The sequence below is a fragment of the Tasmannia lanceolata genome, unplaced genomic scaffold (assembly GCF_043159265.1).
Source record: "Tasmannia lanceolata isolate RefF3 unplaced genomic scaffold, GAP_Taslan_0.1 ptg000018l, whole genome shotgun sequence".
Classification (NCBI taxonomy): Eukaryota; Viridiplantae; Streptophyta; class Magnoliopsida; order Canellales; family Winteraceae; genus Tasmannia; species Tasmannia lanceolata.
In genome coordinates this window covers 2288080-2305843 of record NW_027518695.1, presented here as the reverse complement: position 1 = coordinate 2305843, position 17764 = coordinate 2288080, and the positions used below count along the sequence as shown (strand labels likewise).

Sequence of the window (17764 nt, the reverse complement as noted above, 5' to 3'; positions counted from 1 at the left end):
TTATCTGGTCCGACGGGCCAGAAACACTTTTCTCATATATATATATATATATATATATATATATATATATATATATATATATATATATATATATATATATATATATATATATATATATATATATATAAAGAGAGAGAGAGAGAGAGAAAAAAAAGGGTTCCTGAGGTTAACCTCATATTACTTATATGAGGTGGCGCTTACAAAACATAAGGGGCCCACATTGTTAGGATGATCCAAAGCATTCATTTGAAAGGCCCCATCATAGATAGGGTGTGTACAAAAAATCAGCTCCATTGGATCATCCTAACCCATCCAAAAGTGGAGGGCAAAATGGATAGACACTTTTTGCCCATAAATCTGCCCATTTTTTCCTCCACTTTTGGAGGGGTTAGGATGATCCAATGGAGCTGATTTTTGGTACACACCCTATCTATGATGGGGCCTTGCAAATGAATGGTTTGGATCATCCAAACAAAGTGGGCGCATTATGTTTTGTGAGCGCCACCTCATATAAGCTTATATGAGGTTAACCTCAGGAACTCTATTCTCATATATATATATATATAGAGGAAAGTGTTTCTACTCGGTCCCCTTGATAAGCTTATCTACTCCTCCCTTTAAAAAAATACAGTGGGCCCACGCTGTTTGGATGATCCAAAGCATTCATTTGATAGGTCTTAATATAGATAGGGTGTGCCCAAAAAATCAGCACCAAAGGGTCATCCTAGCCCTTCGTTTTGTTGGGCACACCGTGTCCAAAATGGACGCATATAAACGTGGACGTTTATATGTGTCCATTCTGGGCACCACAAGGCACTACAAAACGAAGGGCTAGGATGACCCTTTGGTGCTGATTTTTTGGGCACACCCTATCCATGTTAAGACCTATCAAATGAATGCTTTGGATCATCCAAACAGCGTGGGCCCACTGTATTTTTTTAAAGGGAGGAGTAGATAAGCTTATCTAGGGGACCGAGTAGAAACACTTTCCTCATATATATATATATATATATATATATATATATATATATATATATATATATATATATATATATATATATATATATGAGGAAACTGTTGGTGCGCTTAAGCGTCCAATCACATGGGGGCCCACTTTGTTAAGATGATCCAAAGCATTCATTTGAAAGGCCCTTACATAGATGGGGGGTGTACCAAAAATCAGCTCCATAGAATCATCCTAACCCATCCATTTGTGGATGTCAAAATGGACGGAGCTTGTTTGTCCACAAATCTGCCCATTTTTGTCCTCTACAAATGGAGGGTTAGGATGATCCTATGGAGCTGATTTTTGGTACACCCCCTATCGTGCAAATGAATGGTTTGGATCACCACAGAAAATGTGGGACCCATGTGATTGGGCGCTTAAGCGCACCATAAGCTTGGTGAGCTTAAGTGCACCAACAGTTTCCTCTCTCTCTCCCACACACACATTAGTGGGACACCGACTAAAAAATGCAAGTTGGTAATGCAGGTAGGCCTTAAAATATGGAGAAAATAAAGATTAATAGTTCTTATACATTAAAACTTAAAATCCAAGGCTACGTATTTTCATACCTTTCACGGGACAGTTTAGCACTTTCCGGGGAGAGTCATATGTAAAATTTGTCCGCACATGTGGCTATGAAACAACTTCTAAATGGAAATCCTTGACATTGGCAATTGGTTCTTGAAGAGATTGAAAGTTAATTAAGATTGAGAAAATGCAGTTCTATTAATGGCAAAGAATTTAATTAATAGAGGAAACAAACACGAAGAAAAGATCCTTGGCGATCGAGGCATGATTCATTTGCACTTTGCCATTGACCAAATTCATGTGCCCTTTGCCATTGACCGGTGTTGGGATGACACCGATCTATTTTCCACCACCTTCTTGACAGGCCCATCCATGATGATCTGCTTCCTCCCACCCCCTCTCATACATCCCATTTCTAACCCAAACCAAATCCAATGAATTCATTGATGGTGCTCCCATGCAGTGATCAACATAATAGAATGCAGGGGAAGATTCCGCCATGGTTTTAAATTTCGATCCGAAACGTTCCGAAACCGAAACATCCGAAATGTACCAAAATTTCAACCGAAAGTACCGAAATTCCAACCGAAAAACGACATTTCGAGAGCTTTTACCAAATTTGGCCGAAACCATGAAATTCCGGCAAAAAGAAAAAGACATTTCAAGAGCTTTTACCAAATTTCGGCCAAAATTTCATAAGGGAACCGGAGGCCCAGAGGCGATTTCATGAGGGAGAGAAGACGACGACTAGGCATCATTTTGTGAGTATGGAATCAATACCACAGACGGCTAGAGAAGATCTGTTTTCAGGTGGGACGAGTAATCAGGATGGGGTAAAAAATAGAAAACGCATTGCTGAGTGGGGAGGTAGGACAAGTAAGAAGCGTGGGTAGGTTGCGAGAAATTAGAGGAGCGGAGTGAGACGTGCCACACCCTGATTTTGATATTTTGCAACCTGCTTTTTTTTAAAGAGGCTTATTGCTGCCAATTGTAACATATCCTCGATTTATTGAGATTTATATTGTGTAAGGCCTTACAACAATACGGTAGGGGTACAACCCTTAGGCTCTGTTTACTTGTCTTCCCAGGAATCTGGCGTGGCACTAGGAAAAGAAATCCAGGACAACTGTGCAGGAAAGGGTTTCCCGTGCCTGTTCACTTGCGCAGGAACTGTGCAGGAAAAGGTTTCCCGAGAAACTGCTTGCCCACTTTTTTCACTAGTTTCCTGGGAAAGTAAATCTGACCAAAATAAAGGGAAAAGGAATCTCACACTTGTGAGAAAAGACTCATTTCCACATAATTTTTCCCAATTTCCATGTCAGATGTGACATTTTCCACCTAGGCTCCTTCAAAATCCCGTGAAGTGAACATGCGAATTTTAGCTTTCTCAAGAAAAAATGGGGCATTTTCCCAGGATTTGGTCTCGGAGCGCGAGTGAATAGAGCCTTATTTGATCCAACAGCAGCTCACTTTTTGTTACAATTGGCAGGGTGGTACTTCCACCCTACCAATTTTTTTTTTTGGAAAGTTCAGTGGGCCCACTTCTTAGGAACGTTCATTTGTATTAGAGGACAAAATCAGATCTTGTGAGATCTGAGAGTTGGATCAAAAGATTATTAGATTAGGTGATTGGGCTTATTAGGTATCTAGGTTAGATTTGGTCTCCTCTCCCCTCCTCTCATTCTATCCTTGTCTCTTCCAAAAAAAACAAATAAAAGCTACTGATATTTCCGCCGCTATGTTTTGATAATGACACAAACTCATTTTGTCTTATTATTTAACCAGCTGTCAAAAGCTATAACGACAAGGCTATTTTGATTCAGATCAGAAGAATCAGAGGGGTTTCTCTTTTTCGCCTCGTTATCAAAATATCAATCGCCTTCTCTTCTATTTTTCTTTTCCTCTATTCTCATTCGATTCAGATCAGAAGAATCAGAGGGGTTTCTCTTTTTCGCCTCTCGGGTTTATATTCAAATAAGAGAAAACAGAAGAAAAGAGGAGAAGAATAAGGACAAAAAGAAGAAGCTCTAATTCAGAAATGGAAGAACCCAAGAGGAAAAGAGGCAGACCTTCAAAAACCCTAATCCCTTCAAAAATACCCGAGAATGGAGTTCCCTCCAATTCCCCTTTGCGAAGGAGTTCTCGTTCCATCTTAAATAACGGAGACTGTGAGCTCGTCAGCACAGAGAGGCATAATACAGAGAGCGTTGTGAAGGTAGTACCTTCAATGGACGCTGTTGTGAAGGTTTTTTGCGTTCATACAGAGCCCAATTTCTCGCTTCCATGGCAGAAGAAGCGTCAGTATAGTTCGAGTAGTAGTGGGTTTATTATAGGTGGGAGGAGGGTTCTCACAAATGCGCATTCTGTTGAGCATTTTACTCAGGTCAAGCTCAAGAAACGCGGGTCTGATGCTAAATACCTGGCTACTGTGCTTGCAATTGGGACTGAATGTGATATTGGTAAGAAATACACTGATTGTGATTTGATTACATATTGCTTCATGCATGTAGAAAACCAAGAAAGTGCTTTCTCAATAAGGATCAAACATGATATGCAGCAAAACGTTAAGAAGAGACCTAAACAAACATGACTTTAAAAAAACACAATCACACAAGAAAGGACACAAGATTTATGTGGGTCTGCAATGTGCTTACGTCCACAGGAGAACAAGCTTTCACTATTTTGATTTAGGGTTACAAATTTCTCTTCTTCTTGGCCAAGAAAACACAAGGAGAAACCTAAATCTCGTAACCCTAACATGTGACTTATTTATCAATGCTACATGTGCGACGCGCACATTAGGCCGCCAGGGTCCTTTATAATACCAGAATACATGACATCTGCGCAACACATTGACTTAAATCAAGTCCATATCTTGAATCGCTGTGGGAACGAATGAGATCACATTGGCCAGGTGATTTCATCTGAATGATATTATAACAAATTTTCCATTCAAAAATAATAATAATAATAATAATAATAGCCATTCAAAAAATATTATAACAACTTTCATGTTCTCTTTTGGTAGGGGTGCGACTTGGGTCTGGTTGGATTTCGCTCGGGTTGAGTTTTTGCTAAAAAATGAATTGGGATCAATCCAAACCCCACCTGATTTTATGGTAAAAGCTCAACCCGAATTCGTAAAAATCAACCAGAGTTGCACCCTTATCTTTTGGTAACTAAGTACATTTATGTATTAGAGAAGCTTTGATTTCGTTAGGAGAATGAAACACAAAAAAAATTGAAGTCACATAGTAAGAATGAACCAACCATTTGTTTTAACTTTTTGTTATGCAACTCTAAGAGACTTGAGTATGATTTTTAGTGATTGATTGTTCTGCATTTATTTAGGAAGATTCCATTTTCAATGTTATAGGGAAACACATGTGCATTCTCATTAAAAGAAGTACATGGATCATAGACATCATTTCTTGTTAAAAATAAATATAAGTTTGAATTTTTTGATATCCTTTAATCCCACCTATGACTTGGCACATACAATTGAGAGTGAAACATGCATTTCCCGTTTTTATAATGCGACATGCATCCATTTGTTGGTGGCACAACAAATGTTGCTTTAAATCCCGCATGTGGAGCGTCTACATTTTAGAAACTATGAAGAGAAATGAGCAAATAATAAGATTGTCTTTTCAATTCCACATTACCCAAGCTTGCTTCCTCATAAAAGCTATAGTTGAAGTCTGGACCAGACTTCCGATATCTTGTGCTTCGAGGTATTGGACATTCCTTTGCGAGAGTTGCGAGGTTTAAATACTGTGAAAGTTTCTTTTCATCACTCCAAGAGGGATGACATGGTAATTCAAGGTAATAGTCTTCCAAGACATAGTGCCGCTGGTGATGTTATCAATGACTTGAAAACAAAGGTTGAGCTGTCTCATCCTAATGCTGAGCTTTGATTGCTTGAGGTTTTCTACCACAAAATAAGAAGCTTCCCAACCGAAGCCACAGCCATTATTTCAAAATGCCGATGCAGGCCAAAATGTGGCCAAAGCAAATCCTAGTCGACTTGGCATGATGCTGCTGTGTACTTGGTTGACGTGATCATAGCTGGGGAAAGTCAAAGGAGTTTAATTTATAGGACAAAATGTGGATTCGGACAAGAATCTGCCCAAGGTAAAAGGGAGTCGACGCGGGGGAATTTTGACACTGGCCACAACATTTTAGACACAGCATGAAGTGATTACTTGGCTATATAGTCTTACACAATGGTGATAAATGTGGGATATTAAAAGTATATATAGGACGAGCACAAGATGATTTTTAGCATTCTTTGTCTGATGTGTTTGCAAAGATGGTGTGACTCATAAATTATAGTATCTATTGGGTCATTTGCGTTTGCAATTATATTAACTGTACTTTGAAGCTCTTATTTATTTTGGCATCTCTCTCTCTCTCTCTCTCTCTCTCTCTCTCTCTCTCTCTCTCCTCTTTATTTGCTTGAAACTTTTACCTGAAACAATCAACATGGAAGCTTAAATTGACTCATCCCAGCAATTGTGTCTGTGTTGTGGGATATTTACATGCCACTTCAAGTCCAGACATCTGAAAAGGGGACATGTGATTGATGTTTTGTATCCTTTTGGTATGTATATGTTTGAAATGTTGAAGAAGAATTTGCAGAGAGGTCTTTGTGTACAAGTCTTGATTGATAAACCTGATTTTGTAACTTAAGCCACCTGAGCATGAATACTAATTGTGCATAGTTTTCTGATTCCGCAGCCTTACTAACAGTTAGTGACGATGAGTTTTGGGAAGGAGTTTCACCAGTGGTGTTTGGACCTTTGCCTTCACTCCAAGATGCAGTAACTGTTGTTGGCTACCCAATTGGGGGTGACACAATCTCTGTGACAAGTGGTGTTGTGTCACGCATGGAGGTCTTATCTTATGTCCATGGCTCCACTGAGCTTCTGGGACTGCAGGTTGCTACTTGGAATTTACTATTTTTTTCTGTTTACTATTTACTGTTTTATGTCAAAATTTTCTCTTGAAGCTTAATTTTATTTTACCATTTATAGTTTTGCATTATATCCTGATTTCTGTTCTTCATGAGTTGATTTTGCAGATAGATGCAGCTATAAATTCAGGAAATTCTGGTGGCCCTGCTTTTAATGATAAAGGCAAATGTGTGGGTATAGCATTTCAGTCTCTTAAACATGAAGATGTAGAAAATATTGGATATGTCATACCAACGCCAGTCATAAAGCACTTCATTCATGACTATGAAAAGTCAGGAGAATATACAGGTATTATCAGACACATGAGAGAGTTTTTTCCTTTTATTTGGCTCCTGTGACTATTTTTATTAATTTTTAGTATACTGTTGTGTTTCTATTTTTTTTCTTGTCCGGCTCCTCATGTAAATCCTTAACTTGTCAAATATTTCTGTTATGAGTAGTAGTCGGAATCCTTTGTTTTTGTTTACAAACCCCCAGAGACCGCTTATATTCTTATGCTTATGCAATGTTGGAATCCTTACAGTACTGTTTTTCTCATGCCAGGGTTTCCGATTCTTGGAGTTGAATGGCAGAAGATGGAAAATCCTGATATGCGCAAGGCAATGGGGATGGCGCCTGACCAGAAGGGTGTTCGTATTAAAAGAATACAGCCCACTGCTCCAGAGTTCCAGTTTTTGATGCCATCTGATATTATCCTTAGTTTTGATGGAATTGATATTGCTAATGACGGAACAGGTAACCATTTTGACATTTTATTAAGCTATTTTATTTAACTCATATTTTAGATTATACTGATTAGACATTGGCTGTGTAATCTGGTACTTCTATGCCCTGATTGGAGCGATCTATATTCTATTCCATAGCATTATGCATTATTCAATGTCTTGATCCTCTGATTCGTTAAAAATTGAAATAGTAGATTAGCAGTTGCACTGTTTTTGCTATCCATGTTATGCTTTTAATACCTAGGAGAAATATCCAAGTATTTAGTTGAAATATCCAACTATGAGGTAGCCATTTATCTAGCAAATTGGGAACTAAAGTTTTCTCTAAATAACGAAGAGTGACACGTCCAAGTCTTGTTACTTGACACTTGCCTTCTATCATCATGTTAATTCCATTTATGCACTCTTGTAAATATACAATATTCTCACTCTATTTCTTGATCTTTTAGTCCCTTTCAGGCATGGGGAGCGTATTGGTTTTAGTTACCTTGTTTCTCAAAAGTATACTGGCGACAATGTTGTGATTAGAGTTCTCCGCAAGTCAAAAATTCTTGCCTTTAATATCAAACTTGCAAGTCACAAACGGCTGATTGTGGCTCATATTAAAGGGAAGCCTCCTTCATATTACATCATCGCTGGATTTGTCTTTACAACCATATCCGTTCCATATCTTCGTTCTGAGGTGGGCCAGTTAACTTTGGTGTTAACATTACTGTTTCTTTTATTCTTTACAAGTGTCATGAATAGGTCATTATAATTTACTTTCTTTGTTCTGAGGTGGGACAACGGTAAGGTTGCTCCATTTTGACCTGGTGGTCACGGGTTCGAGTCACGGAAACAGCCTCTCCGCAAAGCAGGTGTAAGGCTGCGTACATCTAGCCCTCCCCAGACCCAGCAATGGCAGGAGAGCCTCGTGCACTGGGCCACCCCTTTATTCTGAGGTGGGACAGTTAACTTTGGTATTAGCTATCAGTGCAACTTGGGTTCGGTTTTATCCAACCTGACCCGACCCAAATATACCCTGGGTTGGGTTCAAATATCATGGATCTTGGCTTGAGTCGGTTTTTAGTTTGAAAAAACCGACCCAATCTCGGGTCGGATTGGGTTTAAAGAGAAAAAAAACTGAAACCTGACCCGACTCTCATATGTGTACATTAGATTTTTTAATTATCTCTTGAATAACATGAAAAATTATTTTCCAACATATTGATATAATTTTTCATTGAGGTGATCAAATTTGTAATGTGAAAATGTATTTTCCTTCTTAAATTTATCCATTTGACGACTTAAATTCAAAGATTTCTGGTGTGAATATTTGTCATTGTCCACAATCTTTGAAAATTTTCACTATCCTAATTAAGCTAAACATTAAAAACCCGACCCAATTTCACTCGAGAAACTATCTTGGCTAGGGTCGGGTTTATGTATCTCGGGTGAATCTCGAATTTTCCCATAACAAGCTCGACCCAACCTGAGCCGATATAATTTCTCGAGTAGGGTAGGTTTCTGTAAAACCAGATGCACCCGACCCTAGTTGCAACCTTAGTGAGAGCATTACTATTTCTTTTGTTCTATACAGGTGTCATGAATAGGTCACTAAAATAATGTTTTTTTATGATCCCTGTTTGCAACTTTTGTCTCCAAGTCTCAAAATAGTCAGTTTCATGGGATTGAATAATTAAACTATTTTATCATATAATTAATCATGTTAACTTTCAAAAATAATAATAATTAAACTATTTAGAATATGATTTACTTTAGATTTGACTCTACTTTAGATTTGGCTTTGGAGTCAACAAACATGCCTTGGAATTTTTCGACTCTCTTCCCCTTTGATTTGACTTTGCTTGTACTCATGTTTTCCTTTGGTTGTATTGACCCTCTTGGCGTTTGGCCTTTGAAATTTTGAACGTGTTTTGATTCTTGGAAATGATTCCCTTTTCACACACTTCAATCTTCAATCTTTTAGAAAGCACTTTAACCAAAAGTTTATACACACTTCCCACCAAATTGATTGGCCGATAATCAGACAAGCACTCTGCTACAACTTTTTAGGAATTAGAGATATGAAGGTGGCTCTGGTGCCCTTATCTAACCTTAACCCCTTGAAAATTCATCGTAGACCGGAACAATATCTCCTATAATAGCGGCCCAAAACTCATGAAAGAATGCCATAAAATAACTATGTTACTATGTAGCCCTAAAGTGCTATCTCCGTTCAAGATAAGGAGAGCTTTTTTCTCCTCTTCATGAAATTTACTCCCAAGTTTGTTCCTAGAAACACCATCCAGGTTCTCTGGGGTAGGAAGCCTCCGAAGAATACAACTGTTAAAAAATAATATGATCTCCATTGACTTAGAGGCCTGATCGTCAAGGCGCCTCCCGTCAACAAGTGTTGTCTCTAGCAATATTGTGAAATTAAGCAGTGCTCTTATCCCCTTCCTCAAGCCATCTTGAACGAGATCTTATGTAATGACCCGCTCCCATCAAGGGCCTATAAAGATACAAATCCTAATTAAATCTAGGCCGTAGATCTTTCGACCAAAGATTAACGGCTAGATCTTCGATTTTGAGTTTTCGGACCATAGGATATGTGAATTAGATATTGGATCGATCCCCAATCTGTAAGATTCTTGTATATTTCCTATCCCGCATTAGATTAAACGATCTTAAAAATCAACGGTCGTAGTGTACTTTCGTCACTTTTACTATAACCTATTTTTGGGGCATCAAATCTTGTCCGTTCGATATGATTTTGGTCTCGGTAAATGCGTCTTTTGAATATCATCCAACGGACCCAAGATTTAGCGATTCAGATGTGATTTGAGCAAGTTATGACAATTTTTCTATTAGGGTTAGGCATAGTTACGAGTTTTGTCTTATTAAGCAACTTTTAAGTTATTTTATTTAAAAAAAGAGAAAATGTAAAAGTAACCTAATATAACCTAAATACTAATAATATATTAGAATAAGTTAGGAAACCCAATATTGATATTTCCACCCCTCTTAAGTTAGTATTAGATTATAATCAGGAATCTAATCATTATAATCCTCTTGAAATAAAACTTTAGGCTAAGTTTATAAATAAACCCATTTAGGGTCGTTTATAATCACCTAAAAATTTAAGGAAAAGGAAAGAAAGAGGGGAGAAGAAAGGAGAAACGAAGAAGAAAAGCTACGGTTTTGCATCGATTGGTTTTTCGTCTTCGAGTAAAGTGTCCGAAAACCTATTTTTTGTATTTTTTGGTGTAAAATTGATGTGTTTTATCTTTTAGTGTTTTTGGTTGTTCAAATTAAGATTTTAAAGGTATTTCACATGGATCTTGATTTCTTTTGAATCAAGAAATGAGTTTTTAATTTTCTTTTTAGAGGTTTTAATTTAGAAATTCTATTTTTCTTATGTGAAACTATTACTAAATCTATTTTAAGGTGTTGGAGGGTTTGTTTATATATGTTTTAACCCATACGTGTGATTTAAAGAAAGTTTTATCACCTCTCTTTACATAATATTTTTCTCAGTTTTTAGTGCATGGAAATTGCTGATTTTATAGAGTTTTGTACCATAAAAACTGCTGATTTTTACAGTTTTACGTCCCTAATTCGTTGCTGATTTTTACTGTTTTATATCCCTAAATCGGTGCTGATTTTGAGTATTTAAGCACATAAATAGGTGCTGATTTTTCAGTCTTTAGGGCATAATAAGTGCAGATTTTCATAGTTTTTAATGCATGATTAAGTGTTGATTTTCACAGTTTTATTTCGTGATTAGTCTCAGATTTTTATAATTATTAGGGCTGATTTAGTTGCAGATTTTTAGAGTATTTTGATGAAAAAAAAAAATATATATATATATATATATATGAGGAAACTGTTGGTGAGCTTAAGCTCACCAAACTTATGGTGAGCTAGCTTGCCCAATCACATGGGTCCCACATTTTGGGGAGTGATCCAAACCATTCATATGCAAGGCCTTATCATAGATAGGGGGTGTACCAAAAATCAGCTCCATAGGATCATCCTAACCCCTCCATTTGTGGAGGACAAAAATGGGGCAGATTTGTGTCTGTCTATTTTTGTCCTCCACAAATGGAGGGGTTAGGATGATCCTATGGAGCTGATTTTTGGTACACCCCCCATCTATGTAAAGGACTTTCAAATGAATGGTTTGGATCATCCTAACAAAGTGGGCCCCCATGTGATTGGGCAAGCTAGCTCACCATAAGTTTGGTGAGCTTAAGCTCACCAACAGTTTCCTCTATATATATATATATATATATATATATATATATATATTAGGGTATGGAAAATATGATTTTTGGGACCACATAAAGAGTAGTTGAACAAATAAATAAAAATACATATCACAAGATAATAATAGGCATATGTTAAATAATTTTACCATAAGACCGAAAGAAATTGACACCAAGCTAATTATTAAATTTGGACTTCAGGATCCCCATCTTCAGATCAGTGTCAGGACTTCATACGATCACCTAGGCTTTAATATTAAGCAAGTGATGATTGACTTTTATAATATTAGTTATAATTATGATTTATGTGATTATATTTCTGTTTCCTATGATTGGTCGCATTCTTTTTGCACCTATATTATTGAATTAACTAATTATCCTCGTAGAATTTCCTGTGGGGGGACTTTTTATTTTTAGGCCATAATCTATATACATAGTTTTTTTGTTTACGCCTCGTATTATAGTACGGAAAGGCCATAGAGCTACGTGTGGCCACTTACCAACGGGTTTGTGATGATTTCCATTGTGTAACTTATGATGAGATAGATATGACCCATATACCTCGTCGAGATGACATGATACTTCTCGTAGTTTACCTGTCTCTATCGTACTCTGTATGGTTGAAGCTCTCTTATATGATTCCATGATTTGCCACCTTTAGTATATTCCCTTGACATTCTCACATGCTTATTGATATTCTTTATCCTTGATAATAAATCTTATAATTCTTATTGCTTTTCCTTATCACACGTGAATGCCATGGGAAACACCTTTATAATGCAGATTTTCATTCTTGTCACTTTTATTATCCAAGCCAGTCACATGAGCTTGCTGTTTGACTTAGATTATTTTTGAGACTTTGTAGGTGAGGAAAGTGAATGAGCCTTTGCCGATGAACAGGTCTAGGTGGCACTTAGGATGAGAGAGAGAATACTCATAGGATTTCTTTTGGGGGTGCCTTGTTATCATGCCCGATGAAAGTTTAGTTGTTTTTATTCATTTTAGAAAATTGAGTTTTAGTCATGGATTCAATTATTATTTTATTTCAGCTCATAATTTGATATTATCAGTTGAGATAAATTATGTAATAGACATTCAGTTAATGTAATAGATTGTTTAGTTGTTGTTTCCCTCTTTGGGGTAGCGATTCGGATTTTGGGATTTTGAAGAGAAAAAGAATTGTCTAAAAAATTTGCCCCAAATCCGGGTTGTTACATCTTATCTTCCACTTGAGCACATCTTGTAAGAGAATCTGGTGCCTCTTTCCTAAACATCACCAGTAGACAAAGGTGAAGCTCATATCTAGCCTTCAGTTCACTTACTCTATTGAGAAGACACTTTTTCCCCTGCTCCCAGATCTTCATTAATCCACTTTTCAACCTAAATTTAATATATTTGAGTTTCTGCCCAAAGTAAACATCTACCAGTCTGTGCCCCTCCGCTTCATAACCTTTTCCTTAAAGTTAGGTTCCAAACTCTAGGCAAGCTCTAACCTTAAATGATAAGGGCCCCCATATCTAAGCTTCAAATAAAGAAGAACAGGACAATGTCATGTGATATTTGAGTTTTGATAGCATCACCCAGTCATTTCCTTCTCTTTCTTGGGGTGTCATATGTCAGGGAGTTTCTAAGTGTCTTGTGTCACACGGGAAATGCCCTAAAAGTAGAAGTTACAAGGTAACATTGGACTGAAGATGCTAATTGGTTGGCTCTACGGAAGCAATGTAAGCAATAGAATCTGAAAGGCCATTGCAAGATAGACAAAAACATTAGTGCTAAAAAGGAGTGGGGACTGAGAAAACAATGAGGACCGAGAAAACAATTGAGGACCAGACTCATCATTTCTTGCTATACTGTTCACAGCTAAAGAGTGAACGGAAATGAGAATGCAGTGGAGTTTGTCATTCCTAAACCATATGTAGAGGCAAGAAAAGAGATGCCGATGGTGAGAGAGGTTGGTGGAGACGAGAAGTATACCAAAATAAGACCAGTAGGCAACATCAATAACAATAGTCGATGCACTTCAATGGACATCCTTGGAATTTTGTTTTAAAGTGCTTGAAGTTGGTTGTAACAGATGAAGAAAAGCATCATCCAGTCAATTACTCATTCAATTTCACTACATTTAAGAGCCGCATCAAAGACAAGATGCTCACATGTTCTTCCCTCAGTCTTTGGGATTTGCATGTTTCACATGAATACCCCACCTGAGGTATTTCCTTTGTCAAGTGAATGAAATGGCAGAAGTGGGAGTTGGCTGTGTATAAATTTCATCTAGGTCATTTATTCTCTTTAAGCATGACATTGTTGTCAAATTAATTATGAAGCTTGTTAGTGGTTACCAAGTATCACAACGATACTTACTCAGAGATACATTTGAGTATATGGAAGTGGATTCGTAGATAACATGCTCTTCGAAAGAGTTTTCATACTGATAGCCATATCTGTTTAGAGATTCTGAGAAATCCCCACCCCCATCAGTAAGCATGTGGAGAAATATCAAGCAGAGTTGGAACTGTATCACAGCCATGAATTACAAACCACTAAAGGATCTATATTTGCTCTTCAATGTCGAGATACATGAAGCAGAGACATCTCAAGATGGAAGGTGTGTCAGGTGATGTGGGTGAGAATCAGAGGAGTGTTAAAATCTTTCTTATAACTGTGCAGCTTGAAACTACCACATTGTGGCAGGGGATAATATTCTCAGTTTTAGATTAATGTTCTAAATGTATTGTTATAACTCTTTTACAAAAATTGATGACCAGTTAAAAAGGCAAGATGGAAATAATGATTTTGGAAACAGTGGTTTTCATGGAAAGGATAAATGCATTCCAAAGGTAATAATATTGAAGGTAGGCGATGATGAAAAATGAAAAGATTGTTTTATTCTTGTCAAGGGAAAGAATTCCACCTATTCGATATGCAAGGGCCCAATGTGGAAGTAAATCTTTCAAGTTTGATATGGGAGATGAGAAACAAAACTGCTACATGAGGCACTTGGATGCCTCTGTTACCTTGGACAACCTCTGTGCTTATCCGCAACCACTTGGGAAAGAACTCATACGGAAAAGTGTTGAGCAGAAGGAAACCCTCTCTTCTTAGTAATTGTCTATGATTTAGCCAACACTTAAAATTTATTGCCGACACATGTGTCTTGCCGTGTCCGACACGACACGCTTGTCCACCCGTGTCGACACTCTTTTGGACACTTTTCAATGTATTGCTACAAGTGTTAGACTTAATGTGGGTGTGTGGGCACATTTTTTTGTGCCGTGTCAAGTATGACAATTTGTTTTATTATTGCATATTGTGTTTACCTCTTTTGTTATTAATTAACTTTTCTTTTATTATAAACTCTTTTTTAGCTCTTCTTTAACTAATATTTGTTGTTGTATTATATATATACTTTCTATTTTAGCCGTGTTCCCGTTTCTAAATTTCTGGGGTTCACCGTGTCCGTGTCGACATGCGACACCCGTGTCCATGTCCACAAATCATAGGTAATTGTAATATTAGGTCTTAGAATTATAGAATGTGAATGTATCACTTCCCCTATTTTATTAAATTTTCTGCATTTTTTTCTCTTTTTCAGCAAGTAACACTTCAAATAATTTAATGAGTTGAATTCATTGTTACATGGTTGGTCTTACTATCATAACCTTTTGTTACACACTCCAGTATGGGAAGGATTATGAATATGATGCACCTGTCAAGCTGTTGGACAAGCACTTGCATGCAATGGCACAATCAGAAGATGAACAGCTTGTCGTTGTTTCTCAGGTTTTTTTTCTTTCCGCTGCATACTTTGAGCCAGCTATAAGAATTTAGATCAACTTACTCATTTTTGTTGTCATGCAGTATTGATGAGTGTTGATGCGTAGCAGTAGTCACTTCTGTGGATCCTAATCCTTCACATGTTTTTCCTTGGCAATTTGTAGGTCCTTGCCGCTGATATCAATATTGGTTATGAAGAGATTGTAAACACCCAGGTTAAGACAGGCTGCCAGTGCCAGATGCTGTTTCTAGTGTTGTAGCTCTTTTTTTATATTCCCATTTTGCAAGTTTTCTGAAACTTTTTCTTGCTTACTCCATTAAAAAAAACCACCTCTTGTTTACTTGTAGGTTCTTGCTTTCAATGGTAAACCTGTCAAGAATCTGAAAGGCTTGGCAAGCATGGTGGAGAGTTGTAATGATGATTTTTTGCAGTTTGATCTGGAATACCAGCAGGTCTCTCTCTCTCTAAATTTCTTCTTTGGTTGTTGATTGCTTGTTGAGAGAAAGGATGGGTGCCAATCCCATAACATGGAATTTTGAAATCACTAAAAAAACATGGAGTTTTGAATATCAGTTTCCAAACACGCACACAAAATATACTCTCATCTGGGCACACATTGGATATGGCATGGGTACATCGCACAGAAATTTGAACTTTCAGACATAGATATGGAATCAACTTCAAAGTGTTTTAACTTCTAACACAGTATATATAATGCCAACAGTGGCCTTGAAACCCAGAAAGTAAGAGTAGGTTTCCACTGCGCTACAAAAGTCTTATAGTTGAGATCTCTTTGCCTCCTGCAGATAGTCATCCTACATACAACATCTGCCAAGGCTGCAACACAAGATATTCTCACCATTAATTGCATACCTTCGGCAATGTCAGACGATCTAAAGACATGAATCAGTGGATTGCCATGAAGTTTATGCAGTAGCCGACATTCCAACCTGCCCAACTGGGTGGGTTTCTATTTTGCAGAAGTCTTTGGCACAATCGGCGTTAGTTCATGGAAGTTAGTGTGGGGTAATCATCTCTCAACTTAGGAAAACAGGTTCAATGAGAATGTTGCCTGAAAGTTTTGATGATATGACATCTCTCTCTCTCTCTCTCTCTCTCTCTCTCTCTCTCTCTCTCTCTCTCTCTCTCATGATATGGTTTGCATCTTGCATTTTTCTTCCTGTCTTGAACTCTGTCTAATGCTATGGACTCTGAATTAGTATTTGCTACAATACCATTTTAGTCAATGTTGAAAGCTATAATGTTTTATAGGAAATTCGTGGCTTAATGTAGACACCCCCATATATCAGAGTCCGAGACATTGTATCATCAATAGAAAAATTGTTCTATGAACAAATCTCAGATATCAACTGATATACAGGAGTCCGAAAGAGTACATTCAGATTTCTATACAGATCTAAAATTTAATTTCTGCAATGTGTAAATAATTTGGTGAGTAGGGCAGTTTTGTTGGAGAAGATTACGAGGCCAGCTAACCCAGGAAGAAAAATCTGGGCTCTCTTTTCTGCAAGGAAGAGAAGTTATTGGCAAAATCCCATAGGGAAGAGAAATCCCAATGTTTCTACGGCATCAGTCTCTCTTCCACCCGTGTCTGGAAAAAGCAGAGGGACAACGGTCCATTATGGATTGTTTGCATGTGATTAAACCCAATTCTTGGATTAACCATAAAGATAGGGAAATGTTATCAGCACTACTATATTTTGATAAGGGCACTCCTCACTTTATTAAAAGTACGGTATGGACTGCACCATAGGATGATCCAAACCGTCCATTAGATGGGCTACAGCCTAAATAGGTTGTGCTCAAAAATCATTTCCATAGGTTAATCCTAACCCTCTGATCTGAATGTTAGAGGGTTGAACCTAAACCTCTATAGATCGGAGGGTTAGGATCAACCTATGGAAATAATTTTTAGGGCACACCCTATTTAGGCTGTGGCCCATCTAATGGACGATTTGGATCATCCTATGGTGCGGGCCATACCATACTTTTAATAAAGTGAGGAGTGCCCTCATCAAAATAGAGTAATGCGGATAACATTTCCCTAAAGATATCCTGAAATTTTTTGTTCCAGTCGAAAATGAAAGAAAGAGGAATGTTGTTTCCTAGTTGAGTGAGTGTTGGATCGTGTTGGCACCAGCCCTCGATCAAAGATGCGTGATGATCTAATTATGTCCATTGGTGAAGATCATGATGTTGACAACCCCCAAACCTATTGCAACGTGTACATTGATTTCCAAAGTTATATTTATAATTATTATTTGAGGCAAGGGTTCCTGCACACGAGTGCAGAAACAGGCTGGGGGCCCAAATTTTTTGGGGGTCCAAAGCATTAACTTGGAAGGCCCTTCCATGGATAGGGTGTGGCCGAAAAATCAGCCTCATTGGATCATCCTAACCCTGCCATTTGTGGAGGGGAGAAATGTGCAGAAACATGAACACAGTGTCTATCCATCCCCCCCTCAAAGCTTGGTTTAGGT

At 37.6% G+C, this 17764-nt stretch overlaps 1 protein-coding gene across 1 annotated transcript; it reads left to right on the top strand.

Annotated features, from left to right (window-relative positions):
* Positions 1 to 3366: 3366 nt before the first annotated feature.
* On the top strand, positions 3367 to 16637 carry LOC143850908 (protease Do-like 9). The gene is made up of 9 exons (XM_077360196.1): positions 3367 to 3993; positions 6275 to 6474; positions 6618 to 6798; positions 7054 to 7245; positions 7685 to 7917; positions 15167 to 15268; positions 15427 to 15477; positions 15611 to 15715; positions 16070 to 16637. Exons 1-9 carry the CDS (start codon positions 3573 to 3575, stop codon positions 16166 to 16168), a joined length of 1584 nt encoding a protein of 527 aa, XP_077216311.1. The 5' UTR covers positions 3367 to 3572; the 3' UTR covers positions 16169 to 16637.
* The last annotated feature ends 1127 nt before the right edge of the window (positions 16638 to 17764 follow it).